This window comes from Oryctolagus cuniculus, chromosome 9 (assembly GCF_964237555.1).
Source record: "Oryctolagus cuniculus chromosome 9, mOryCun1.1, whole genome shotgun sequence".
In the NCBI taxonomy this organism is placed as follows: Eukaryota; Metazoa; Chordata; class Mammalia; order Lagomorpha; family Leporidae; genus Oryctolagus; species Oryctolagus cuniculus.
The window spans coordinates 87,078,475-87,106,107 of NC_091440.1; the positions used below are offsets into that span (position 1 = coordinate 87,078,475).

The following is a 27,633-nucleotide window of genomic DNA, read 5'->3' on the forward strand; positions in this document are numbered from 1 at the left end:
GCTCGGCGGCATCTCCAGCAAGCCACCGCCCAGGGTTCCCACGGAGCTCCAGCGCCGGGGCCCCAGGAGCACCGCCCGCCCTGCACCTGAGGCTGACCCTGACAGAGCCGGAGCCGGTAGGGCCTCTCTGAGTGCGACAGCCTGCAGCCTGCTCCCCTGGGAATCGGAGGCAGTTTTACCAGCCAATGCGCTGCCTCACCTGTAAGTCAAGGCAGTGTTGCCTAGCTCATAGTGATTATAAAGGACGTTTATAAAACATTTCACTAGATATTAAATTATCTTAGGAGACTGCTGTTAGCGTAACGTTCCTGGTGGAAGGGATGCTCTGAAAGCGAACACTTCATCTCACTTATGGAAGCGGAAGGAACCTTTCCCACCGACTCTGAACTTCTTGTCGGAGGCAAAAAAGCCGCAGCTCCCCTTTCCTTTAAAGACGCAGCCCGAAGCTCCGCCCAGTACGGAAAGCGAAGGGGCCTGGGGGAGGAGCGTGTTCGCCGGCTCCGTCTGGCAGACCTTAGAAATCGCCGACCCCAGTACAAGTAATGCTACAGGTGAGGTTCCTAGAGGGGTAAGGGGAACCGCCGCGGGGCACCTGGTCTGAGGGGACGTGCCCGCAGTGGAAGCAACAGAGCGCTCGGCTGTGTCCCAGAAAGGTCGGCGACACCCTGTCCCGCCAGGCCGCGGGCGGCCCAGCCCTTGCAGACCCTGCGGCGGGGCCTGCGAGGTTCGGCCTTGCAGTAACGCCGCCTTCGGGCTTAAGCCGCAGCCCGAGCTTCCGCAGGCCACCAGACCTAGACGCACCGCTGCTTCCCCGGTGCCCCCCTTCTTCCGCCCCGACTTGCCGACCCGCCGGACGCGCGCGTACGCACGCACGTTGTGCGTCCCGCCGCGCGCTGTGGGCTCCGGCGGCGGGTGGGGGCGTGGCCATCACCGCGGCACGTGACCGGACCAGCCCCGCCCACGAGCGCTGGCAGCGCTGCCGTACCTGTGCCCGTTTGTGGATGGATCAGGATGTGCAGGGCGAAAGGCCGGGCGAGGGCGTGTTTCGTACTGCCTGTTGCCGCCTGAGTGTGAGATTTTATTTTATTTATTTACTTTTTATCTCGTTTACCATTATGCTGGGAAACGTGTTTTCTTACTGAGCAGCCGCGGTTCCCTGTCCGTGTTAGGAAAGGCCCCAGGCCCCGGGGGTGGAGGGCATGAACTGACAGCCAGCTGTTCGGTATTGTTCAGGCCCAGCGCGGGAATGAATAAATGCGGTTTCACAGAGCTTGCCGTGTGGTGGGGGGAGCTGTGGTAATGACATCGTCGTTACAGTTGCGCCAGGTGGTGTCCGGGAGTGGACCGTGGACGCCTGGGTGTTGGGCGCAGCAAATGGGGCAGGAGGCACTGATCTGGCCCCTGGAACACCGATGGAAGAGGCAGTTTGGAGGTCCCGAGGCCCACGGATGTGGTGGCAAGAGATGGCCGAGGTGGCCGTGGGTGTGCCGAGAAGTGGTGGGCTCGAGCGGGATTTGGGGAGTCCCATCGTGAGACTGGGTGTTTGTTCAGCTGGACCACGATGCTGGTGACAGAGAGGGAGTCCAGGGAGAGCACGTGACCTGCTGGGCGCCTAACAGTCCAAGCACGAACGCTGAGTTAGCTCCGAGTGTAAGTGCTTTAAAAAAATTCTTTCTAGATGGTTATGAAGTAATTTTAACTTCGCAGTTGCAGACTATGCTGAAGGAATTGGCTTTTTTCCAGCGTTCTAAATGGAGTCCTAGCGTGACCTTACCATGGAGAGCGCCTGTGCTGAGTGTGGAGGAGCAGAGCCAGAGCCCAGCGAGCGCAGCAGGGAGGCCCGGTGACCCTGGGCCGGTCCTGGGGAGTTGAGGCCGCACAACCCAGGCCGCGCTGGGGCAAAAGGGACAGTTTGCAGGCAGAGGCAAGGGCTTTAGGAAACTTGTTTGGAAGGTGTGAGAATTCTTCAGAGTTACAGGAACTGGCAAAATTAAATTTCACAAGTATTTAGTCTATTAGAATCTTTGTAAACTTTTGCAGATTAATTTATTTGAGAGGCAGATAAATAAAGAGTGAGATTCTGTCTGCTTGTTCAGTCCCCAAATGCCCATGACAGCCAAGGCTGGCGGGGCCAGACAAAACCAGAAGCCAGCTATGCTGTTTACATTGTCCTTGTGTGTGGCAGGGACCCAACTACCTGAACCATCACCTGCTGCCTCCCAGGGTCTGCATCTGCAGGAAACTGGAGTCAGGAACTGGGCATCAAACCGGATGTTCTAACCCGGAGCACGGGTGTTTTAGCTTCTAGGCCAAAAGCCTGCCCCAGTGTACCTTTGAGCCAAACTCCCTGGAAAGAATGGCTACCAATATGAGCTTATGACTATCAGCTACAGGAAAGAACAGGGAGTGAATAAATAACAAAAGTTACTTGTATCTCTTCAGTCTACATAGTTTCAAAAAGCATGCAAGCAATTTAACTTCTTACAAGGTGGTGGTGCTCCCTACCTGGTCATGCCTTACGACCATATCCACTCCAGTTCTATAAATCCTCTCCCCGCAAGTTTCCTTACAGACACGTTAGTGTACCATGAAAAAGAGAAAATAATGTATCCTGAGCATGCAGCTGTCCTTTGTAGCAGTAACAAGAAGTCACTTCCAGGTGGTTTAAGAATGTTCATGGCAGCTTCATTTATAAAAGCCAAAAACTGGGAAACTAGAGTTTTAAAACTGTGCTATGTTCATATACTGGTGGCACTTTCAGTAATAAAAGGAACACACTAATGCTACATGCAACATGGGGGAATCATGAAAACATGCTGAGATGCCTTACAACCTTTGATTCTGTTTATCTAAAGTCTTAGAACACACAGTGCTAGAAAAAGAAGTCTCGGCGCTTCCTGGTGGAGATAGAGAATGACTTTGGAAAAGGCACGGAGGGAATTTCTGGATCATGGTGTTCTATGGGTCAGTAGGAGTTTTGATTACAGAAGTGTATGAGCTTTTCACAACTAATCAGTCAAATGCTATGTGTAAGATTTATCTCATTGTAAGTAGATTTTGCCTCAAAAGAAACAAAGAATCAAACAACATTGAGCTCTAGCTAATGCTTTGCATTCTAAAGTGTTTGAGGATGAGGGGTGCTGATGTCTGTAACTTTCTCAGAAATGTTCAGAACAAAAGTAAAATGAATGGAAAGAGAAAATAAGTGGACAAAGCAAGGGGAGCAGTTAGTCGTAGGATCTCGGTGGCAAGTGTCTGTTCACTGTGAAGACTTCCAGTTTATCTGTGTGTTTAAACATTTTTGCAATGAAATGTTGGGGGAAACTGTCCCCCAAATAATGTTCGTTCATTTTAGACAGCTGAAGACTAACATGAAAATATAAAATGCGGGGCTTGCACTGTGGCACAGCAGGTTAATGCCCTGGCCTGAAGCACCGGCATCCTATACGGACACCGGTTCGAGTCCCGTCTGCTCCACTTCCTATCCAGCTCTCTGCTGTGGCCTGGGAAAGCAGTGGAAGATGGTCCAAGTCCTTGGGCCCCTGCACCCACATGGGAGACCTGGAAGAAGCTCCTTGCTCCTGGCTTCAGATCGGCACAGCTCTGGCTGTTGCGGCCATCTGGGGAGTGAACCATTGGATGGAAGACCTCTCTCTTTCTGCCTCTCCTCTCTTCTCTCTGTGTAACTCTGACTTTCAAATAAATAAATCTTTAAAAAAGAAAATATAAACCACACTCCTAAGCTCACCTGAAATACACAGTATATGAAGATAGACACATATTTCATAATTTCTCACTTTATGACTTAGAATCCTAAATCATTTAAATTTTTATGAAATACATGGATCAAACGTTAAAACTACTCTTATGTGATCGTGTGCTTTTGGAATAATTCAATTGGCATTTCTTGTTTATCATCCTAGAAAAGTTAGCGGTGATGCCAGAGGGGCATCTGCATTCCTTTTGGAGATTCTCAGTGATCCAACCTCAGGGAAATAAGGAACAGGTAAAATTGTGTATTTCCTCAGTGTGGCGTCAGCTGCTGAGCCCAACCAGGACATGCAGACTCGGGCGGTGCAGCATGGTTTTGATTGGGTCCGAATCATCATCAAATGGATATCTCATCAGATCAGTGCATTGTAAGTAATTGGCTCTTGAGATAATCGGCTTTTGGAATATTATGATGCCTCCGAGAACATAGTCGTGGAAGTCGGAATGCAGCGAGTACCCCACTGTTGTGCTAAGGACGCAGCATTGTTACTGTGGTTGACCCGCCGGGCTCTTCAGCCTGACGGGGCTATCAGGACACCCACCGCCTCAGAGCTCATGGCTTCCTGGCTTATGGCAGCCTAGAGCATACCGGTACTGTGTGTGAGCGTAAGCCATCTGTGAGCCCACTCACAGTGCTTTAATGCTCACTCACTCAGATGTCATTTTTATTGGTTCCTCCCAGGAGAGGCGCGAGGAAGCACGTGTGTTTGATGCTGAGGCCCTGGTGGAGACAAGCTAGTCCCTGACTGACCGCTAAGTGGCTGGTCCCACTGCACACCAAAACCGTCCCCGTTTGTGGTGCTGAGACACCTTTAGGCTTTGCTTTGATGAAAACCAGGTGGAGAAACAAAGGCAGTATGTGAGTGCATGACCAAAAGATTCAGGATTTTATGTTTATGGAGCTCATTATTTATAGATCACTTAGACATAAGCTTGAAACAATGCAGGGGATATGTTTTTTAAGATGCACAAACCCAGAGTGCTAATTTATTAAATTACAGTGAAATACAGGACTTATGTAGACTGGAACACTCACTGGTGTTACTAGTGGATTTTTTTTGTTCTTCCAGGCTATTTAAAAACTTTAATTATGAAAAAATGCCAGCTAGTATCAAAGTTTGTTTGCCATAAACAGTCTTTTTTTTTTTTTTTAAATAAATGAAGGAAGCAGAAAGCTTTTTTCTTCCATTTAAAGTGCGACAGGAATGATGGTGAAGGAGGAAGCGTAGTGGGTGCAGCCAGGTCACTGAGGAACAGGAGGCCATCCTGTGGGCCTGGCATTTACTCAGTGTGAAAGGAGCAGTGGAGGGCCCTGAGCAGGGGGCGTGGTCTAACACAGACACTTCACAGGTTCTGCGGGGTGCAGGGGTAGAGGCAGAGGTGGGGAGAGTGCTGCCTCTGTGATTAATGAGACGCTGGCGGTTAACAGCAGGGTGGTGGCAATGGAGGTGGTGAGCAGTGTTTGGATCCTGGTGTATGTCACAGGCTGCTCTGAGCACTGGGATTGCTGATCTGTTGCTTTGAGCAAACAGAAGACTTGCCGTTGTCTGAAACGGGGAGGACTGGGGGCAGGCGAGGAGCAGGTTTGGGGTGGAAGATAAGGCATTGAATTCTGGATGCGTTCACTTCGGGAGGAGAGATTTGCTGGAGCCACACTCCCAAGTGTTGGGTGTTACGCTAGGTAAGGAGGGAAGTAAGAATAGGCACGTCTGTCACTGTTCAGTTCACTATTTCTTTTTCGTATCACTCACCAACGTGAGTGGTGGGTGAGACAGGGTAGGATTAGTGGGATCAAAGCCAGGGACGGGGGATTTCAGTTGCAGACACCACAGGTGACACAGGGTCCATTCTCAGGCACTGCCTTTTTCCCTCATTCACCTTTGACAAGTCACACCTCTCAGTCTCTGCCTCTCTCAAACTTCTCAGCAGACCCTAGGTGAGATGAGTGGGTCATCTCGTCACCCCTCCAGCCTGTGCCTCTGAGATTCGCCAGATGTGTGCACTGAAGGAAAGAAACTTTACTGTGATAGAGAAAAACTGGAGAGTCCAAGTTTCATTTACAGGCTTTGAAATTCAGTCTTAACAAGCATGGAGCAAAGGCAGTATCACCACATGTGTCTGAGCTCATTTAACATCCCCCGTACCTGAAGTGTGATCTTCATATTTCATGAGGCTGGAAGTTTATTTCAGGGTATCTCTTCTGACAGTCTCAATGTTTCTTTCTTTCTTTTTTAATTTTTATTTGAAAGGCAGAGTTACAGAGAGGCAGAGGCACTCTGGTTCATTCCCTAAATGGCCACAACTGCTGGAGCTGAGCTCATCCAGAACCAGGAGCCAGGAGCCACTTCCAGGTCTCCCATGCGGGTGCAGGGCCCAAGGATTTGGGTCATCCTCCAGTGCTTTCCCAGCCCATAGCAGAGAGCTGGATCAGAACTGAAGCAGCTGGAACTCAAACCGGCGCCCATATAGGATCCAGCACTGGAGGCAGCACCTTTACCCACTATGCCACAGCACTGGCCCCTCAATTAGTTCTTCCTGTGGGTCATCTTCCTTCCTGGAAAATCCCTTTTCCCATAATAGTGTTCTTATCTTTTGTGTAGCATCAGTTATTGATAACTTGGTAGCAGGTAATTGTGTTGGAAGCTTGTGCCTTGGTGTTTATGAACCACCAAGCATTTTGTGTATACTGCCTCTTTATAAGTAAACCCTGGGGATGGCATTTGCTTTTGGAGTGAACACTGCAAGATCCTTGGGAAATACAGTTGCATGAGACAAAAATGTGTGCACATCTGGCTGATGGTAGCAACCACTTGTGCTGGGGACAGTGCCACCACGAACCTGGCTGGCCAGGGTCACCCAGCGTCCACCTTCTGAAGAGCATGTCTATAACCTTCACAGGTGACATATTCTTCGCAGCCTCCTGCATGCCCTGCCATGTACCACAGTACCAGACCATGGGGAGAAATTCATATTAATTAACTTTTCTCACTGTGTTCCCAGGATGGCTGCTGTTCTCAAGCGGTTGATACTGCAAACCGTGAAATCTGAAAATAATTGCATTAGAAGATGCTTTGGTGAACACTTGATGCAAAAGACAGACCCAGCACAGTTGTCCCTGATTGCTTCTGCCCCAAGACCATCCTACCTACCTCACGCAAAAGCTTTTAGTACTGCTGAAGACACTCAGGCTGAGAGAAAAAAGACAAAAAAGAATGAAACTAGTTTTAGTAACGTTGGAAGAAAAATTAAGGAGCGAATCATTCACGTCCTTGACGAGAAGGGCAATGATTTGGGAAACATGCACCGAGCCGAAGTCATCAGGCTCATGGATGAGCGAGACCTGAGGCTGGTACAGAGGGACGCCCACGCTGAGCCCCCCGAGTACCAGCTCATGACGGGCCTCCAGATCCACAAGGAACGCCTGCGGCTCCGCGAGATGGAAAAGGCTCAGCCCAAAGCTGGTAGGTCTCCTGCTGTTTGCACCTGAGTCCTTGACTGCAAGTCAGAAGCTTAAATTCTCTTTGCCCAGGAATCTGTGACAGTGAAGAAATGGAAAACTGGAAATTCAGAAGACACAGGGTTCCACCACCAATCCCAGTGTCTTTTCCTTTCATCCCTCATTTATTTCCATTCCTGTTTCCCTTGATACCCTCTGTCCACTCTCTCTTCCTTTAAACCTGCAAGGTGAAGGCACCAGGGTGATGGAAACTTCCCCCTTGTCTCCAATGCTGCAGCTGGCAGCAGAGCTGAGAGAGAGATGACCTGAGTCGGAAGAGGTGGCTTCAGGCTCCTGTCCCATCTGTGCCACTCACTCACCTTCTCTCCTTTTTGTTTGTTTCCTGCATGTCTGAAGTGTTTAGTCCGTGAAATGGAAGCACTTTTTAAACTCTGAAGTGATGCTCAAGTGTTTCATTGCAATATGGGTAGTAATGCTCATTGACATATTTGGTCCATCACCTAATGAGACACTTGTCATTTAAGTCTGTAGAAGTCAGGAATTAGATATGAAATGTTTTTCTTCCATGGTTCCTAAAAAGTGTTGCCTGAGAAAACCACGTATGTGGCTCACTCCTCTAAAGCCACATCTAACAAGAATATTGTCTGAAAAAAAGAACTTTTCACAAGACCAACCAAGGGGATAAGGATAGCAAACTGTGTCATATTTAAAAAAGCTGAACAGACTGGAGAAGGTGGAAGGCATTACTTTGTTTTGATGGAGAACTAGGGCCAAGTTGTAGGAGCTCTAAGGAGGCAATAACTGGTTGTCTTTTTGTTGTTGTTGTTAAATATTTATTTATTTATTTGAAAAGTAGTTAGAAAAGCAGAGAGGTCTTCCATCCACTGGTTCACTCCCCAGATGGCCGCAATGCTGCCAGTCTGAAGCCAGGAGTCAGAAGTTTCTTTCAGGTCTCCAATGCAGGTGCAGGGGCCCAAGGATTTGGCCATCTTCCACTGCTTTCCCAGGCCATAGTAGAGAGCTGGATTGGAAGTGGAGCAGCCCAGACTTGAACCAGCACCTATATGGGATGCCAACATTGCAGATGGTGGCTTTACCTGCTATGCCACAGCGCTGGCCCTGCAATACCAGTTCTTAAAATTTTTTGTTTACTTTGGAAATTAAAAAACTTATGAAAAAAAATACACCCATCATCCAAAATGAACAAGAATTAACACTGCTCTATTTAAAAAAATGTTTGAAGATTCATTTATTTGAAAAGCAGAGTGACAGGATGAGAGGGAAAGAGAGATCTTCCATCCGCTGGTTCATTCCCCAAATGGCCACAATGGCCAGGGCTGGGAGCGGCTAAAGCCAGGAGTCAGGAACTCTGTCCTGGCCTCCTGGGTAGGTGGCAGGAACCTAAGTCTCAGATCATCTTCTGCTGCTTGCCCAGGAGCACTAGCAGGAAGCTGGAGTGGGAGTGGGGCAGCCAGAACTTGACCCAGTGCTCGGATGCAGGATGCCTGTGTTGCAAGTGACAGCTTTTCCACTGCACCACAACACCAGCCCCTTCAGATTTTCTTAAATAAAACATTACAGAAAAGTTATGGTCCCCAACTCCCTCGCCCCAGGGTTGTACTTGCTCACTCTCATGGGGTTAAGGGTGTAAATCCAGTCCATCATTAAACTCAGCTATATACAAGTATATTCATAAATGACACACAGATGTATATATGTAAAATACAAATGGCATACTGTTATTTTCAAGTTCCATTGGTGTTATAGTTACCATATTGCATTTCATCATGAGATTATTTCAGATTTGTTACTCCATCTCCATGGACACTGAGTTTCTCGCTGTTTCTCAGTATTATGGACATTTTGTACATACTTTAGCATCTGTAACTCTAACCTATCAGGTTTAAATTGCTATCAGCAACCACCTATGAAATTCCTTGCTCTACATCCTTACCTGCACTTGGTACTGTCAGATTCTAAATTTTTGTCATGTCAGTGGATGAGAAATCATAGCTTACTGTTTTATTTCCTTTTCATTATTTGAAGTTTTTCTTCTAAGTTGCCTATTCATGTTGCTTTACTTTTTCTGAGGTGGCTTTTCTTCCTGATTCAAGTATAATGCAAAAAACTAATCAAAAACTTTCTACCTCTCTCTCTGCCTCTCCTCTCTCTGTGTAACTCTTTCAAATAAATAAATAAATCTCAAAAAAAAAAAAAAAAAAAAAAGGGCTGGCACCATGGCTCACTTGGCTAATCCTGTCTGCGGTGCTGGCGCCCTGGGTTCTAGTCCCAATTGGGGCACCAGATTCTGTCCTGGTTGCTCCTCTTCCAGTCCAGCTCTCTGCTGTGGCCCGGGAGTGCAGTGGAGGATGGCCCAAGTGCTTGGGCCCTGCACCTGCATGGGAGACCAGGAGAAGCACCTGGCTCCTGGCTTCAGATCAGCGCGGTGCGCCAGCTGCAGTGGCCATTGAGGGGTGAGCCAACAGAAAAGGAAGCCCTTTCTCTCTCTCTCACTGTCCACTCTGTCAAAAAAACAAACAAACAAAAAAAACAACTTTCAATACCTTTACTTGGCAGGTTAAAAAAAAAAATGGTGCCTTTATGTCTGTCTCCTCAGTTTAAGAAAGCCTTTATTTGAAACTGAAGGTCAGCTGAGGCTTGGGAGAGCCCTGCAGCAAACCTAAGATCTTAGGAGATGGACACAGCATGGGGTTTGCAAGAAGAAGAGTTCAGGTTTCACTGGAAACTAGAAAATGGTCCCAGCATCAAATCTCTGTTTCAAACTAGGACCAATCCTGACAAAAGAGCTGACTTTCTCTTCAAATATTGGACAACATGATTTGGACACAAAGAATAAACAGATTCAGCAGTGGATTGAGAAAAAATACCAAGTTCAAATTACTATAAAGAAGGGGAAAAATGCAGATGAGCCAGAAAACAAAACGGTAAGTGGAAACAGGTATGCCAGTTGCTTGTGTTTCCTGGGAAAACTTAAAAGCAAAACAGTGACTGGTACTTCTGCCATTTAGTAAGTAATAGCTTACCAATGTGTTTTTCAAAATGCAGGCACACTGTGCATACATTTCCCAAATGGAAACATTCTCTAGTCTATAATTTAACAATTATATAGTGCTCTGATATACAAACTGAAGAATAGTCAACCCTCACATGGAAAACTGGAAACGGGACATATCGTGTCTCTTCTAAGTCTTATGGGCATTTCACAGAGACTGTCCTCCAGAGAGCATCTATGGGTTTGAAATCCCAGGATGTCCATGGAACACCTACTTTGCTTTTAATTGGGTATCTTATCATTCAGTAAAGGTAGCATTCGTCCAGTGGTTTTGAACCCTAATCTGTGTTAGAATCACTTCAGCACAGGCCCAGAATTTTTGGAGCACAGGTCTCTTTTCTTAATCACCTCACGTGATTCTGTGTTACTGTTGCAAGTATTTTGAGAGGTACACTGGCTGACAGTTTCAGGGAATAAGGAGATACTTTGTCAAGGCTCAGCCTTGGGACTTTGTGCTTGTTTTTGCAAGAGCATTCTAGGACAAAGATAGCCCCTTTCTGCTGTGACCGTGGAGATTTAGGACCTCAGATCCTTCCGTGTATTAATTACACGGAGCTGCTGTACAGAGTCCAATCAACCAGATATGTATGAGTTAATTAGTCACTTAAGTGGCAGCAATTAAAGAAGGCAGGTTTTTTTTTTTTTTTTTTTTTTTTTTAAGGACAAGGGTTTATTGGGGGAAACTCGACAGACCGGAGGCAAGGGGTGAAGAAGGAAAAGAGAAGGAGAGCGTGAGAGAGAGATCAAAAGAGAGAATGAGAGAGCGATCAAGAGAATGAGCTATGTGTTCAGGAACAGGTCCTCTTAAAACTTGGGGGGGGGGGGGCGGGGCGGGAGCTAAGGAAGTAGGAGCAGCAAATACTATTAGGATGGGGGTAGAGCAGACACCGGTGGTTAGGCCATGGGGTCCCCTGGCTTCCAGCCATGGCGGCAGGGACTAGAGCCTAGGATGGTGTCCGGGGTGTAGGTTGTGCCACAGTTAAGACTCTGCCATTTTACTAACATTCCATCCTTTTGTTTTTTTATAAAGCTAGAGTGTATGAGATTATATTAGTTCCAAAAGTCCAGGAAGGGTAGAGGGACGATGATCTGTCTTTAGAGCTACTTCCTGCTGATATGGGGCGATGAAGTACTCTCTGCTGTCATTGGGTGATGTCTCAAGCCGCTGTCTCCTGAGTGGGGAACTGAGTATATCCCTGTAGCAGTGTTTGGTTGACTGACTGGCTGGTGAAGGCCTTGGTTCATTCCATTGTCACCTCCTGTAAACACTTAAACACATGGTAGTATAAAAGGGTGAGAATAGCAACCAACGGTCCTAATAGTGGTATTAACTAAATAATGAGAGGATTTCATAGAGGAGAGGAAATGGGGGGGGGGGGGTGTCTCTGGACCCTTGTGAAGACTGATGGATGTAGTTTAAAGTTGATCTCAACCAAGACTGGGAGAAAGACCATTCATCTTTTGCAGGTAGAGAGGTTTGAGGAGAAATTCTGATCATAAAACATTAAGTGGGGGAGAGGACCATCAGTACACACAGGTCGGGAGTAGAGCCATTGATGTAAAAGTAGAGGCTTGGAACAAGGACTTTGGAGACACCACCGTTTAAGGAAACACCTTTGTAAGCCTGCAGAACATACAGCAAGCAAGCAAGAAAGGATCTGCATTGAACAGTTATCAGCTATTGAAGCTTGACCTAAGTTTACAGGACTTGAGTCTTAAAAATGATTTGTACACCAAACTTAAAGATGAGCCAGAACACAAGTTTAAATAAAATTCAAAATGTAAAAAAAAAAAAAAAAAAAAAGTAGAGGCTATGATTACAAAGGAATGAGGCCCCAAATGGGCTAGACAGGGTCTAGAACAAAGGACAAAGCCATTAATAGAGGACTTAAGAAAGGTGTAAACCACGAATCAATTCTCCGATTGAGAGGCAAACAAACTGACAGAGGGTTGGGGCCGGCACTGTGAGGTAGCAGGTAAAGCTGCCCCCTGCAATGCTGGCAGCCCATATGGGCACCGGTTCAAGTCCTAGCTGCTGCACATCTGATCCAGCTCTCTGCTATGGCCTGGGAAAGCAGAAGAAGATGGCCCAAGTTCTTGTGCCCTTGCACCCACATGGGAAACCCGGAGGAAGTTCCTGGCTCCTGGCTTCAGATCAGCGCAGCTCCAGCCATTGTGGCCAGTTGGGGAATGAGCAAGCAGATGGAAGATGTCTCTCTCTCTGCCTCTCCTCTCTCTGTGTAACTCTGACTTTCAAATATATAAATATATCTTAAAAAAAAAAAAACTGATAGAAGTAATAATCTGGTGGGCTTTAAGGCCTTGTCAGTTATGAGGGGTATGTCCTAAGGGAGGTATGAACCTCCTTGGGGAAGGCACCCTGTTGACTTCCATTACCTAGCTGGTCTGGGAGGAGAGCTGGCCAGTAAAGGCAGGTAGCATCTCTGACAGGAAGAAGGCAGATTTTTTATAAGTACTGGATTATGAACATTAGAAAGCATCAAAGACACTGGCTTTATTTTTTAATTTTGCTTATTTGAGAGACAAAACCATAGAGAGAGAGGAAGTGCATGCCGCTATCCTCTGGTTCACTCCCCAGATGCCTGCAACGGCCAAGGCTGGGCCAGGAATGCAGTCCAGGGCTCCCAAGAAGGTGACAGGAACTCAACCACTTGAGCCATCACTGCTGCCTCCCAGGCCTTCCAGCATTAGTAGGGAGCTGGAATTGGGGGCAGGGCTGGGATCCACACCTTGGCACTGTGATTTAGAATGCAAGCATCTTAATTGCCAGGCTAAATGCCCACTCCTAAGACAGTGACTTTAAATTCATCTTTGGCTGTTTTCCCTTTTTAGGAGGAGCTATTTAATCAAATACTCCAGACAATGCCTGGAATAGCCACCTTCAAATCCAAGCCACAAGCTGTTAAAGGAGGAAAAGCTGTAATGTGTGTTCTTCGTCATTTGAGCAAAAAGGAAGAGAATACATATAAAGAATCTCAAGGGACCCAGAAAAGAGACACTTTGCACAAAGAAAGTAGAAGTGAAAAGGAATCAAATGATCCACATCAGTGACTAATAAAGAAAATATGCTTGGTGTGAAAATAAGCTCACTGGTCCGTGGTCCTTTAAACAACGCAGGGTACCATTCAGGTGAGGGTACGCACAGCAACTGTTGAGAGCACCCTGTCTTCAACACAGTCCAGCGACTCTCCGTTTTTAGGCAACTCTTGCTCTTGTTTCCTTTTAGGGGGGATATAGCCACTGAGATGGGAGGCGAGGCTCCGTTTCTCACGAGATCGTTTTACCTGGGGGAATAAGGACGATGAGAATGAGAATTCAAAAGCTGCCGTACCTGAATGAATCTGATAATCGCTGGATGTTCTAACAGATACGGCACAGAACATTCCTGTATAGGAAAGTCCGAAAACTATGCCAACTCACACCGTGGGGTGTCTGGAAATAGTCCAGACAATTTGTATCTGACTTTAGGCAAGTTGCTTTACAACTCAGAGCTCGCCCAAGTATTTTCAACTTACTTTGAGCTTTATCTTGTCAGGGTCGTGCACAACAGCGTGCCGTGTGAGACTTTGCTACAATGAAGGAAAAGGGAAAAAAGTTGTATTTTAAAAATATCACCAATGCTAGATGTCTATGACTATGAAAACACCATCAGTTTTAAACTATTAGTCTTCCTTCTATTAAATGCTAGAGGGATTTGAGGGATTTGACCTCTACCTAAAAGCCTTCCCCCACTGAGAGTAAAGAAAGAATGCTTCCTCAAATCCTAGACCTAAATCACTGCCTTTTCCAAAGACACAGCCAGGAACTCACACCTTCCCAACCACCTGTGGCCCCATCCTTCCTCCGTGGGGGTACCTGGTCCAAACTATTCCAAGCTGAGGGGTACTTTCCAGCAGAGTCTGAACCATGTTCCCAAAAGCCTGGGGGAACCCTGACCAGCGGCTGACCACCGCAGCTCCCTGCTGTTCGCTAATGGCCTGCACTGTGCTGAGAGAGCCTCGTTTCCCTCTCTGTAACAGTTCACAGGAACCACAGTGGCGGCCTCAGTGGGATCCCCCGAGCTGTGTGTCCCTTCACTCCTTGTTGCCCTTCTCCAGCTCCAGGAGGCAGGGATCTAAAAGGACCCTGTGGGACAGAGTATGCTGTATGCTGTACCCAACAGAATCCCCAGGAGGGCTTGTTGCAACACAGATCCCTGCCCCAGTGAGGCCACAGGGGCCTGGGAACCTGCATTCCTGTGCTCCTGATCTAGGGCCACACTTGAGATTCTCTGACCTTGGCAAACTTACAGGCTGTGCAGATGTTAGTGGGCAGGCGCCCCAGGGGAGCCAGAATAGAAGGTGTGTGGGGCCCTGCTCACCAGCCCTCCTGTCTGCTGGCCCCGAGCCACCACCCTGGAACCCAGGAGCCCAGGACATGTGTGCAGGTTGAGCACTTACTTTCATGGCAAACGTTTTGCCACAGCCCGCGTGCTCACACACAAATGGACGCATTTCTTCATGGAAGGAGAGGATGTGGCTCTGCAGATTAAATACAGTGGTGTAGGTCCGCCCACAGCCTTCCCGCGGACAGCGATATACGTCCCTCGCCGGGGCGTGAGTCTTCATGTGTTGCTTAAGGTAATCTTTGCGCTTAAACGTTTTCTGGCATACTTCACAGGTTGTTACCTCTGGTGGAGCAGACAGAGAGATTTAACCATCTTCCCCATCTGTGACCCTGGAGGAAAAATCAGTACTGAAGAGCTAAGTACCACTCAATGCTTTAAGCCTTGTAACTATACACACGCAATACAGGAGCTCTAAATTATCACTGTGGCCACATCTGTCTTGGATCTCCAAGGTGATCACGGGACCCCCCAGGCTTCTTGGGCTGCACTTCCCAGGATGTGGGGTTCTCGGCACCGGGGCCGTGGCAAGTGGTGAAAGTGAAACGGATCAGTTTCCCTCCTTGTCTTCCGTATAGAGGGCACTAGTCACCAAACAGCCTCAAAGGACACTCTGGCCTCCCCAGAGCCTTTCCACCTGCCCTGTGTGTGCAACAGCGGCAGCTGAGACACGTGGCACTGCTCTGCTCACCTGTCCGACAGCTGATGCACCCAGCACTTCCTGCACTTTCGTGAAACAGAACCCCTCCTACTTTAAAGCTCGCCCTCAGTATTTCACCTTCAAGAGCACTAGCAATGCCACAGAGACGGCTGTGTACCCCACGCCGTTCACGGCTGCCTTGCCTTTATGGGCTTCTCTTGTGTGTTTCAGGAGCTCTGTCCATGTTTTGGCCACAAAGGAACATCCCTTTTGACACGTGTAACCTGTTTAAAATAAAAAAAAGTAGGTTGGTGCACTGCCCTTTGTGAGCACTCTATAAAAACTGACCATAATTAGAAAAGGAAACTTAAATGCCTACACAGCTTTTCTCCCACTTCTCTCTACGATTCTAATCTATTACTCTCAAGATGGGAATAAGAACTAAAAGGTTTCTGTGACGGTGAAACCACGCAGTTGTGTAGCACGATGCTTCACCTCAGCCCCTCAGGAAGGATGCCTTTCCTCGCTCCCCACTGCTGCAGGCCCCTCCTGCAGTCTCGAGTTCCCTCCCCCCAGCCCCACCTTCCCAGTGCTTGCCTCCTTCACCCTCAGCAAACGTGTCCCACAGTCCTTTGTCCCAGGCAGACCACCAACACCTATCACAGTAGTTATATGCCCACCCCTCACCTCCTCTAGTCTTGCCATCTTGTACAATTCACACTGAAGGAAAAAAAGAAAAAAAAAAAAAAACCCCATGTGTAGCTAAGGAAGAAAGAACTAGAAGAACCAGAAAAAACACTGCGCTAGAATTTTTTTCCGGAGAAAAATACTAAACAAGAATGGACACTGAACAAAGCACTGTCAACGTTAACAGGCAGGCTGAGGCTCAGCCACCAGAAACTCAGTGGGACTGCCACTCATTCTCACTCATCTTGTTTTTACAGAACCAAATTCATAAATCCTAGGGGTTGGGAAATTGGAATACAGACAGCAGAAATCCCTCATGAAAACAGGCAATACACTCAATCAGTTAATGCAATCAAGTGTTTTTTTGTTTAAGTTGCAGTTTGCTTACTGCTGAAATTCAAACTATCATCCAAGACTTCTGAATGACCAAAAAGGAAAAGAACAGCATGGGTGATTCAAAAGAACTCAAAAAATAAGGCCCCACAAAGTAGCCAGCCTTGGCTAGATAGGGATGTGCAGCTAAGTGTAAAAGCACAGCCGGGCACTTAGCTGTGCGTGGCAGGAACGCAGGAGGGCCGACGTCTACTGCGTCTGGACACAGGGAGACCTGAATAAGCAGAGCGCTGTCCCCGCTGCCTGCCTGCGTGACCACAGAGTAGACCAGAACCACTGATCGCATCCTGCGGGGAGAGCACTCATGAGGCATCTGTACCTACCCTCATGGACCTTGGCGTGCCGCTTCAGCCTGCTGGGGGAGGCGAAGTGTTTCCCACATCCCTCCTGGGCACACCTGGGTTAGCAGCACAGGAAGCATTAGCCAATCCATTCTCCCAGAGGATATGCTTAAGGTAAAGGGTACTCTGTTTCTCACCACCACAACCAAACCAGCCATATGAAAATAAGAATTACAGTGTGGATCTAATCACTGGTGGGATTCAAGTTACTTGGCCAGCCTTAGGGCAAAACAGAGAAAAAAACCACAATACTTTTTTTTTTTTGCTTATATGACCAAAGTAAACGCGTGCTTTGCTCTTTATACCTCTGAAAATACTCCAGCTCCCACAGAGCTGAAGAAGGGATCTGAGCTGGCTCAGGCAACCCAAGCCATCCAGGACCGTTTGCACCTGGTCTGTCTGACGGTCCCGTGGATAAGGAGCCAGGCAGCACAGGCAGCGGCCTCCAGCGAGCAGTACTCAGCCCGTGCTGCCTCCATGCTGCCAGCAGCCCAGCGACAAGCTGCAGAGCCACGAGGCAAGCACTGTCCCTGCAGTGGCTCCAAGGCCAAGGGCGGCCTGAGCGAGCCAGGAGAAAGGCACGGCTGGTGGCGGGGACGCCTGGCACCTTTCCCAGGTGCATCCCCACGTGTCCCCTCCCCCACATTCCTGAGAAACCGCAGGCGGAGCCCAAGGACTACTGTCTCGCTCTACAGAAAAACAGCCTTTAATGGCATAACTGGCTCTGTCTGAACAGTGGAGTCATTTCTTAGTCTTCACACTTAACCACAGCTGTGATAACCTCACAAATGACCTTAAAACAGGAAAAGTTTCTTTTAGAAAAGCCAAAGCAAGACTGCGCTTTTGCAATGTCCCAGCATATAAGTGGGTACACACAGCACACGTGAATGGAAACACTCTGGCTTCCCTACTCTGCATTTGGGTCTAACGCACACCTGGCACTTGGGAGGTTTTCGGCCATGAGAAGTACCTACTTGAAGGGTGGCTCGTTGGTGTGCTGGCTCTGATGCGTCTTCAGCTGCTGGTGTTTCCTGAAGGTCTTCTGACAGCCCTCAAAGCCGCACTGTGTAGGAAGCGTCTGTTAGTCTTGAGGAAGAATCAGAGACAACAGCTCGTAGCAATCCTCTCAGACAAAACTGTTTTGGAAATTACACAATTCCCACTTCCGCCTAGTTAGTCACTGTAAAATTCAGCTTTATGTCAAAAAGCTTTTACAGAGGCCAGCGCCATGGCTCACTTGGTTAATCCTCCGCCTGTGGTGCTGGCATCCCATATGGGTGCCGGGTTCTAGTCCCGGCTGCTCCTCTTCCAGTCCAGCTCTCTGCTGTGGCCTGGGATAGCAGTGGAGGATGGCCCAAAGTGCTTGGGCCCTGCACCCACATGGGAGACCAGAAGGAAACACCTGGCTCCTGGCTTCGGATTGGTGCAGCTCCAGCCGTTGCGGCCATTTGGGTGAACCAACGGAAGGAAGACCTTTCTCTCTGTCTCTCACTGTCTATAACTCCACCTGTCAAATAAATAAATAAATAATCTAAAAAAAGCTTTTACAGTGAAAGACATTTGAGAAAGCAGAAATGTTTCCACTGGGAGACACTTTAATTCCATCATGTCTACTCCCCAAGTGTCAGATTACCTGCAGATACCTCACAGGCAGAATGTCTCATGAAAACTTCAGAAGTGTAAGCGTAAGTAGACAAATATTCAGAAAATTGAGGCACATAAAAGCATCATACTTACTACATACTGCTTTTGCTGATTTTCATGTTTGCGTTCAAAATGTTTCTTCAAGTTCGATTTTGTGTTGAACTTCTGATCACAGTCACTAGCTGTGCAGCTGTAAGAAATTGTACAGACCATAAAGAGAAGTTTTCAAATGCTTACATCCTCCCAGTTTACAAAAGCCAATGATGCCAAAAAGCATAAAGTAGCCTTCAACAAATTCCCAAGTGGCAAGCATACCTTGCTTCACAAGTCTGATGAGACTACCCGGCCGTGAGACCTTGCTGGTGCTGGGCCTTGGAAATAAAGCCCGCCACATCACACATCCACACACTGGGCAGAAGGGAAGAAGAGAAACACTCGTCCCTAAAGCCTAAACCCTGTTCAGGCTTCAGGTAAACTGCTCTCTGGATTCTGATAACCGTTATCCTGCTGTAAACTGGAATCCAGAGAGATCTCCACCTGGTTCAGCTCACTGTTAGAGTGGCACCACTCGGAGCAGAACCATAAGCCCCTTGCCCTCTGGCACATCACCAGGCCATTCCAGCTCCGCTAACCTTGGCATCTCAGCCTTGAATAATCTAAATCTTTTGTGAAGCTTTGTGTACAGGGAAGGGAGCCCCTCTTGTGACGAGACTCCCTAAGCCTGACGGATGGAGCACGGTGTTCTTTCCAGGCCCGGGGCTTGGCCATTACTCAGTGATAACACTGAGCCATACTCAGGTCAGGAACCAGGCAGTCCCCTGGGCGAGGCAGAGAGACCCAGAGGCAGAGTGACCATGACAGGGGGGTATACAGCACAGAAGCCCACAGAAGCACGCAGCAGTCCCCTGACCTCAGGGACACAATGCTGAGTGGTAGCTGGGCAGATGGCCAACACAAAAACTTTATCCAGTCTCCTCCCCTGTGATTAGGAATGGACACATGCATGGCCAAGACTGGCCCAGGCTGCTGAACTTGCTCAAAGTATCTAAAATGGAGACAAGTCTGTTACCCCTTTCTGCTTCCTGCCTGCTGGAATGCTGATTAACAGCTAGGGCTCCAAAAGGCATCTTGGACTACCAGGTTGAAGCCCCAAGATGAGGATTAAAGAAGCCAGTTAGGAGCAGCCCAGGTCCCTCACGATCACCATCCACCTCCACATTTCTGAACTTGCTACGCAAGAGGAAAAGAGTTCATCTCACATAAGCCTCTCTCATGCTGGGTTTCCTGTTTCTTGACTTTAAGGCTGCCACAGGCATCTAACTCAGCACAGGTGTGGGGAGAGAGGCCATGGCAAATCCTGATGGAAACAGCAGGTGCAGGGGCAGAAGGACCCCGGCAGGCTGGGAGCAGGGTGCAGGGCTGGCTAGTTAGGCGGTCTGAGTCAAGCAAATGGGTAAGATCAGTGGGAAGGGCTGGATCACACAGGCCACAGAAATGGGGCTGGGTCCACAGGTGCACAGTGCCCTGGAAAGGTGAGGGTTATTCCTGCCACAGCAGCTTGCACTAGCCCAGCCCTCTCGCTACTTGGCTCCGGGTCCCCACAGCCTGCTGCTCACCGGCCAATGCTACTTGGCTGTTCCTGAGGCTTCTGAAGGTGCACCAAAAGGGAGTACGTTTCAGCTTTTCCTCACCTCCCCACCCCACCACGCCCACGACGTGGACAATGTGGAAGCCAGATCACCAAGCAGCAGCCGCTCCTGAGAACCTGATAGAAATGCAGATTCCCAGGCCCCATCCAACAGCCACCAAATCCAAAGCTCCAGGGTGGACCCAGCCGTCTGTTTTCACAAGCTCTTCATGTGGTTCCAAAGAGCACCCTAAATTGAGATTGACTGCATTACAGAAGCAGCTGTTATCAGTATCACCACTGTTTTAGCAACAGCAGCTCCCAGAATAACCACCTTAAACTTGAACATAGAGTGCAAAGCCTCTGCTTTACGTCTGTGTCTCTTCTCTCAGCAGTTCACAGAGACCAGGCTGTTCATAAAGTCCTTGATGGGACCAGCACTGTGGGTTAAGCTGCTGCCTGCTGCACCAGCATCCCATGTGGGCGCCAGTTTGTCCCTGATGCTCCACTTCTGATCCATCTCCTTGCTAATGCACCTGGGAAAGCAGTGGAAGATGGCCCAAGTGCTTGGGCCCCTGTACCCACATGGAAGACCTGGAAAAAGCTCCTCCTGGCTCCTGGCTTCAGTCTGGCCCAGCCCCAGCCATTTGAGGAGTGAACCAGTGGATGGAAGACCTTTCTCTGACTCTTCCTTTCTTTCTGTAACTCTACCTTTCAAAATAAATTTAAAATAAGCAAAAACAAAAATGTCCCTGAGAAGACTGAACCAAGAATTTTCAGGAAATCATTTCTCACCAAGTTCAACTGTGCATTTTTTTCAACCTTGATTTCTCCTTTACTCTGTATTTTAAAGGGCTACAAACTCAAGAGAACTTCAGATTAACTCAAACCTGGACTTATTACACACAAATGTCCCCCAAACTCCTATAATACACTCCAAGCCTATTCACCGCCTACACAAAAAGGAAAGAAACTTCACATCCCTGATCCCCAATCTTCTCACTGAGCCTTTGTGCTTGGGACCACAATCCGCTTCCAAGGTTAACATGGCTCTCTACTTACACAAACGGCTTTTCTCCAGTATGAATCAGTGCGTGGCGACTCAGATGGTAGTCCCTGATGAAGGCCTTGCCACAGCCCTCGTGGTCACAAACAAATGGTCTCTGGCGGGGAAAGAAAAAAAAAAACATGTTAATCCTGCGTGAGGCTGTAAGTTAACTCTGGCATTGTTTGGAAGCCCAAAGTGCCTACTGGTACAAGTTCCAAACTCTCCTCTGCAGAGATGGTTTCCTTTCGTGAAGTGCACTGAGCACCTGCTACACCCAGGCAAGCTGTAGCTTTCCTACATTAATGCTGTAACTTCTCCCATAGTCACTGCAGACTTCGGTTGTATGAATGGCATCTGAAATAAGCAGGTGGCCTTCACAGCGTTGCTAAGCTGCCCCTAACCTGGCACCAGAGTTCTGCAGCAATGCCCTCCTATTCCTTTGCTGCTGCCACAGCCTGTCTGCACAGATCTCCACCACAGCACAATCTGATGACAGCTAGGGCAGAGAAACAGCATGGTGCCAGCCTGCCCTGGGCAAGTCCACTGTCTGTGCCAACAGAAGGCCAGGCATGGCGACAGGAAAACGTGTCACCCCTTGAAAAAGCTCTCAGGCGTGTCGCTCCCCCTCTTCGTGGAGGAGCAACACAGGACCCTGCGCTGTTCTTTCGTCTGCTCGGCCCTCCCCGGGTTTGCTGCTGGTTCTTCCCGGGTTGGCTACTATCCCTTCCACCTCCGTGGAAGGGCAGTTCCCCCTGGCCACATTCCCCACTTCCGCAGGGGAGCGGCACCCCGCCGGCCGGCTCTTCTCGGGGGCTGCACAGGTGTTCCTTCAGCTAGATGTTCCCCATAGATGTTCCTGGTGCATGCCGTCTCTCTCCTCCTTTATAGTCCTCCTCTGCCAATCCCAACTCGGCTGCCCACACACCGAGCACGCTGCTCTCCAATCAGGAGCAAGTCCTACAGTTTATTGGTTGAACTGGAGGCACCTGTGTAGAAGCTGTTTACTTCTCTCCCAGCGCCATATTGTGGGAGAGCAGATGCATAGAATAAGTCCCAATTCCAGTAACTCAGTCCAGTCCAGATTGCTCCCCACAGATCCCCCTTTCTTTTTATTTTTTGGCGTTGATACGCGCCTGTCTTCGGTGTCCCGCGGCACACACTCTGCTCTACTTGCTAGAGTTGCCACAGGCTCTTACAAGTCCTATCCATCAGGCAAACCGAATCCGGGTCCTCTCTTCGCCATGTTGTGAGGAGGTTTTTAGGCGCTGATGCGTGCCTGTGTTCGGTGCCCTGCAGCGCATGCTCTGGTCGAGCCTGCAGGGGCTTACAAAACCTATCAGGCAAACCGAATCCAAGCCTTCTCATTGCCTTTTTGTGGGGAGGCCTTACTGATGTTAATTCGTGCCTGTCTTCGGTGACCTGCGGCGCATAAGCTGCTAGCCGCCGCAGGTGCTCATCGTGCTCATCGCCTCACTTAATCAGGCAGACCGAATCCAAGCTTTCTCATTGCCATGTTGAGGGGAGGCCTTATTTTTCTCTATTTCTCTATCTCCGGGCATTCCTATTTCTCCCATTTTACTTCTGTCTGCCAACATTCCTATTTCTCTCACTTTACTTCTAAACTTCTGTTTCTCTTATCCCCGCAGCTTCCCGGCACCTCGCCCCGCCGGCGGGTTCCCGGCTCTGCGCCGCTTCAGCTGTTTCTCTTATCCCCGCAGCTTCCCGCTGCCCGCCCCGAGGCTACTTCTCGGCGGCTTCCCGGCTGAGCCGCTTCAGCCCGCGCCTCTTTCATCTGCGCAGCTTCCCGGCTTTGCGCGGCTTGGCTTCGCGCGCTCCGCGGTCTCCACGCCTTCGCGTCTGCACCACGGCCTCGCGCCAGCCCCGTTCCCTATCTATTCACGCCCCGTGCTCTCTCTGCACGCGGCGGCTTCCGCGAGTAACACAGCGTAGCTTACGTGTCCGCCACTAGCATTCAATCTAAGTTCCCCGGGCTAGCCTGGCGAATTCAACCTGGCGGCCCACGTCTCTGCCTCTGGTTCCAGATCTTCGCCTCTTGCTCCCCGGGGTGACTTGAAGAATTCCAAGGTGGCTTATATCCGCCTCGGCCTGCACTCGCGGCTTCATCCTCCCTAACATTTTTCTCTACCCGGTATGTTTCCCTAAGTTTTCTTCCAACAATATTCCTCCCTCATTTCTCCTGGCCTCTCCCCACAGTCCGTATCCAAGTCTAAGTTTCTTATAGGTTTCACTTTCACTTTCAACCTGCAGTCCGTATCTGAGTCTAAGTTTCTTCTTGCTTTCACTTTAAATCCTAACTTCTTTCCCACAGTCCGTATCCGAGTCCAAGCCTCCTCCAGGTTTCACTTTCGCTTTCAATCTCCTAGCTTCCCCGCCATAGTCCGCATCCGAGTCTATGAAAGCTTTCACTTTCGCTTTCAATCCTAACTTCTTTCCCACAGTCCATATCCGAGTCTATGCCTAGGCTTTCAATAGCTTCTTCCGGCACCTAGGCTCTTTGCTAGTCTCTCTCTCCGGTATTTTCCTGCTTCTTCCCTCCTAAGTTTCCTATCCGTCCTAAGTTTCCTATCCGAGTCACGGCACCACTATGTCGCTCCCCCTCTTCGTGGAGGAGCAACACAGGACCCTGCGCTGTTCTTTCGTCTGCTCGGCCCTCCCCGGGTTTGCTGCTGGTTCTTCCCGGGTTGGCTACTATCCCTTCCACCTCCGTGGAAGGGCAGTTCCCCCTGGCCACATTCCCCACTTCCGCAGGGGAGCGGCACCCCGCCGGCCGGCTCTTCTCGGGGGCTGCACAGGTGTTCCTTCAGCTAGATGTTCCCCATAGATGTTCCTGGTGCATGCCGTCTCTCTCCTCCTTTATAGTCCTCCTCTGCCAATCCCAACTCGGCTGCCCACACACCGAGCACGCTGCTCTCCAATCAGGAGCAAGTCCTACAGTTTATTGGTTGAACTGGAGGCACCTGTGTAGAAGCTGTTTACTTCTCTCCCAGCGCCATATTGTGGGAGAGCAGATGCATAGAATAAGTCCCAATTCCAGTAACTCAGTCCAGTCCAGATTGCTCCCCACAAGGCGAGCCCAGTGCTGTGGCACAGTGGGTTAAAGCCCTGGCCTGAAGCACTGGCATCCCATATGGGCGCCGGTTCGAGTCCTGGCTGCTCTTCTTACGATCCAGCTCTCTGCTGTGGCCTGGGAAAACAGTAGAAGATGGCCCAAGTCCTTGGGCCCTGAACCCATGTGGGAGATCCGGAGTAAGCTCCTGGCTGCTGGCTTCAGATCTGTGCAACTCCAGTAGTTGCAGCCATCTGGGGAGTGAACCATTGGATGGAAGACCTCTCTCTCGGTCTCTACCTAACTCATTCAAATAAATAAAAGAAATCTTTAAAAAAAAGAAAAGAAAAAGCTCGCAGGCACCAGGGCAAAGCAAAGCAAACAGCTCTCTGCCCTCCTGCAACCACCATTTAGGGTCCACAAGCTGGGAGGAGAGGGGACTCCATTCTGAACAAAACAGCCAGAACCTGTCCCCTCAAACAACCAGGCTTGCGTCTCTACAGCACTGATGCCCAGGGAGCTCCCAAGCCCTCAGTAAGAATGCCAGGAACCAAGCAGTGGACTGATGCAGGACAGTGAGTTGTACATTGTGGGCAGAGCCGCAGAACTTTGCACACCTCCAATCAGGGAACAGGCTCAGTAAGTAGTTGTCAAATTTGGGACAACAAAGAGGACTCCAAATTTTCTAACCAATTAGAAGGAAGCTGGTAGTGCAGTACCCAAATACAGCACAGGGCAACAGGAAAGGCAAGCTCTAATTGGACGTTACCAGTCCCACACAGCGCAGGATGCGGGCGAAACGATGGGTGGGAGAAGCGCCAGGGGGAACAGCGTAATGGGCATCACGAGCGAAGGCGGTTGTTGCAGGGCAGGGCTGGAGCTGCGAAGACCTAAGTCCTCGTCTGCATTGCTCTGGGCTCCCTACAGCGCTGAGTCAGGAGAAAAGGACCAGTGCTGCTCGCTGTAACCCAGGAGTTTTCCTCAGTACCCGCTGACAGGCCAGCTTTAGGCCAGGTGCGTGCTGCTGTCGGGCCACCAAGCCGCGCCCACTTAGAGTTAGGGGGCGGTGCCTGACTCCCAGGACGAAAGATCAACGAAGGCTGCTCTGTGAGCCTCCAGCCCATAGCAAGGGTACAGCGGTCTCAGAACGAGGGTCCCTAGCACTTCCTGCCCACTTCCCCTGCTCCTTCCCAAAGTCCAGGACGCCAAGGTGAGCATGCCTCGCACAGCGGGGACCGGACGGGAGCCACGCGCCAGGCCTGGCAGCCCGGGCCCGCCCACCCGGCGAGCCAGCGCGCCCCCCGGACCCCCGCACGCCTGCGCGGCCGCGCCTGCGCTCTCCTTACCTCCCCCGTGTGCTTGCACAGGTGCGCATCTAGCTTCCAGGCTTTGTTGTAATTGGCACTGCAGTCGGGGAAGGAGCAGATGAACCTCCTAGCGGGCGGCGCTGAGTTCTCGCCGGCCGCCACGAACGCGTCGGCGATGGTCAGGGACGACACAGCCTCCGAGACCGACACCGGCGGCTCCAGGGCGCCGGGGGGCCAGGCGCGTGGCCACGTGCAGAGGCACGTGCCGCCACGAACCGGCGTGCGCAGCCCACGGCCCCGGACACGACCCCCATGTACTTCCGGGAGCGTAGCTCGGGCGAACGCGCAAGTTCAGAAAGGCCCCGCGGCGGCGCCGGAGCTGCGCATGCGCCAGGAGGCTGTTCCGCCGCTCGCGCCTCTCCCGCCCTTCTTGGTTCAGAGGCTCAGCCCCGGAGCAAAGCGAATACTGGGGTGCTACCTGCGCCCTGTGGACAGGACCGAGCGCGCGTCATTTACACGATCCCGTTCCTGGCTCGTTGTCGGTTTGTCCCTTCTGTGGATTCCTTTCCTTGCGTACTGCAAAGCCCTGGGACAGTGGCTCCTAAGCTTGCCTGCCATTTAGAGTCACGAGGCGCTCTTTTCTAATTCCAAAGCCCAGGACGCACCTGCACCCCTGAGATCACAACTCCTGGAGGATGGAAAGCAGATGTCGCTAGTGAGGGACACGCCCAGGAGATTCCAGTGTGTGTGTGTGTGGGAGGCGGGTCGCCTTGTCACAGATGGAAGTCGCCGACCTGATTTCAGATTCCACAGGCACTGGCGGGAGGCCCGAGTGTATGGGTGGCGCTAAGAGGACCCCGTGTTTAAAGAACATCCTGGCATGAGGTAGCAGCGACAGGACGCACATCTTCCCGTCTGGCATCATGCCAAGGCGTTAAGGGAGCCCTGTCTGAATTCTACGGACACGTGCCTGTGTTGTGGGAATATGGTCCAAGTCCTTGCCCCAGTGGAGATGAAGACGCCAAGGCAAGGCACAAATACTGCACACGAGGGAGAACAGGATTTATTTTGAAGTGAGTGTGGGCCACTCCACAGGGAGAGATACCTATGAAGGCAGTAAAGAACCCAAAAGTAAGGGCAGAAACCAAGAGGCAAAGGGGCTGCTCCCACTGTAACCCTCCCTTTATGGACTGAGGGTGGGGATTAGCGCAAAGGAGGCTTTCTGGAAGTTTCACGGTATCCCCACGTGGACGTCAACTTCCACATGACCGTAATGGTGTTCCTCTCTTTCCTGGTGCTGGGTGAAACACAGGTGCATCAGAGTCAGTGTACTGGCATAGCAGGTATGGAGGGGGCTGTGCCAAACTTACTTGTTTTTTAAAAAAATCTTCCAGCTCACCTATTCCTACCAAGTTTTCTTGCCTGTTTCTTCCACGTCACCTACACGGAGCTGCAGCTGTGAAGCAAGCCAGGGCTAGCAGTCCTGAGCTGGACTTTGCACTTCTCACTGTGGAGCCTCCGTTTCCCCGTTGTGAAAGTGGGAAAGAGGATAATAACACCTACCTCCTTGGGGGGGGGGTCTCACAAGAACAGGACGGGGGAGGTCTGAGACCAGGGTCCACCTGTGGTGCTCCTCCTTTGACGCTGTGGCTGCCCTCCAAAGGAGAAGTCCATGCTCATGCATCGTGGGACTAGGGGGCCTGATGTGGTCTCCCCTTCCTGTGCCCACTGCTTCCCAAGCAGGGCCAGGGTGCAGGTGAGTCTCTGAGAGCCTCCTGACCCCACTGTGTGCCCGTGGCTCTCCTCCCGCCCTCCTGACTTCTCTCTCCTTGGCCAGTTCTTCGGTCTCCTTAGCCTGGACCCAGGCAACTGAGCTCAGTTGTGGCAGAGAACACTCATTGCCCCCTCAGTCACCTGACTTTGGATTTTAATTGTGATCTTAGGGTCAGACCTCGGGGAAGGGTCTGTAAATCACTTCAGAGTCAACCAGAAGCTGTAACGATTTCTTTATCTATTCCAAAGAGTTACAAAGAGAGAAGGACAGACAGAGAGGTCCTCTGTCCACTGGTTCACACCCCATGTGGCCTAGTCTCACTGCTCCTCACAGCCAGGTTAACTGAAAAGATTAGTCTGTGCTCTTGCTCACTGATTCAAATTTCTATCATTGCCATTG

General features: G+C 50.0%; 2 protein-coding genes across 7 annotated transcripts; one reads left to right on the forward strand and one right to left on the reverse strand.

The window, feature by feature from the left end:
* On the forward strand, positions 1–13,406 carry MTIF3 (mitochondrial translational initiation factor 3). Of its 6 annotated transcripts, none has more exons than XM_070049073.1 (5): positions 480–551; positions 3,924–4,139; positions 6,772–7,232; positions 10,016–10,173; positions 13,155–13,406. In XM_070049073.1, exons 2-5 carry the CDS (start codon positions 4,060–4,062, stop codon positions 13,371–13,373), a joined length of 918 nt encoding a protein of 305 aa, XP_069905174.1. In that variant the 5' UTR covers positions 480–551; positions 3,924–4,059; the 3' UTR covers positions 13,374–13,406. The 6 variants fall into 6 exon arrangements, with proteins under 6 accessions (XP_051690101.1, XP_069905174.1, XP_051690100.1 ...); XM_017337502.3 differs by lacking the exon at positions 480–551 and adding an exon at positions 930–1,070; XM_051834139.2 differs by lacking the exon at positions 480–551 and adding an exon at positions 937–1,070 and having other exon boundaries at positions 4,029–4,139.
* GTF3A (general transcription factor IIIA) lies at positions 12,797–25,811 on the reverse strand (the record flags this gene model as incomplete). The annotated part of the gene is made up of 9 exons (XM_070049075.1): positions 12,797–13,606; positions 13,838–13,891; positions 14,762–15,038; positions 15,550–15,630; positions 16,750–16,823; positions 17,742–17,830; positions 18,505–18,601; positions 21,101–21,201; positions 25,500–25,811. Coding segments are annotated over 7 exons (807 nt in total), but the record flags the coding sequence as incomplete, so codon positions are not given.
* Between the last annotated feature and the right edge of the window lie 1,822 nt (positions 25,812–27,633).

Bases quoted from the DNA above. Each gene is read 5' to 3' on its own strand.
- MTIF3 (XM_070049073.1), top strand. From the start codon at position 4,060: ATGCAGACTCGGGCGGTGCAGCATGGTTTTGATTGGGTCCGAATCATC. The intron at 7,233-10,015 runs GTAGGTCTCCTG...GTTTCAAACTAG, and splicing joins AAAGGCTCAGCCCAAAGCTG to GACCAATCCTGACAAAAGAG. The intron at 10,174-13,154 runs GTAAGTGGAAAC...TTCCCTTTTTAG, and splicing joins ATGAGCCAGAAAACAAAACG to GAGGAGCTATTTAATCAAAT.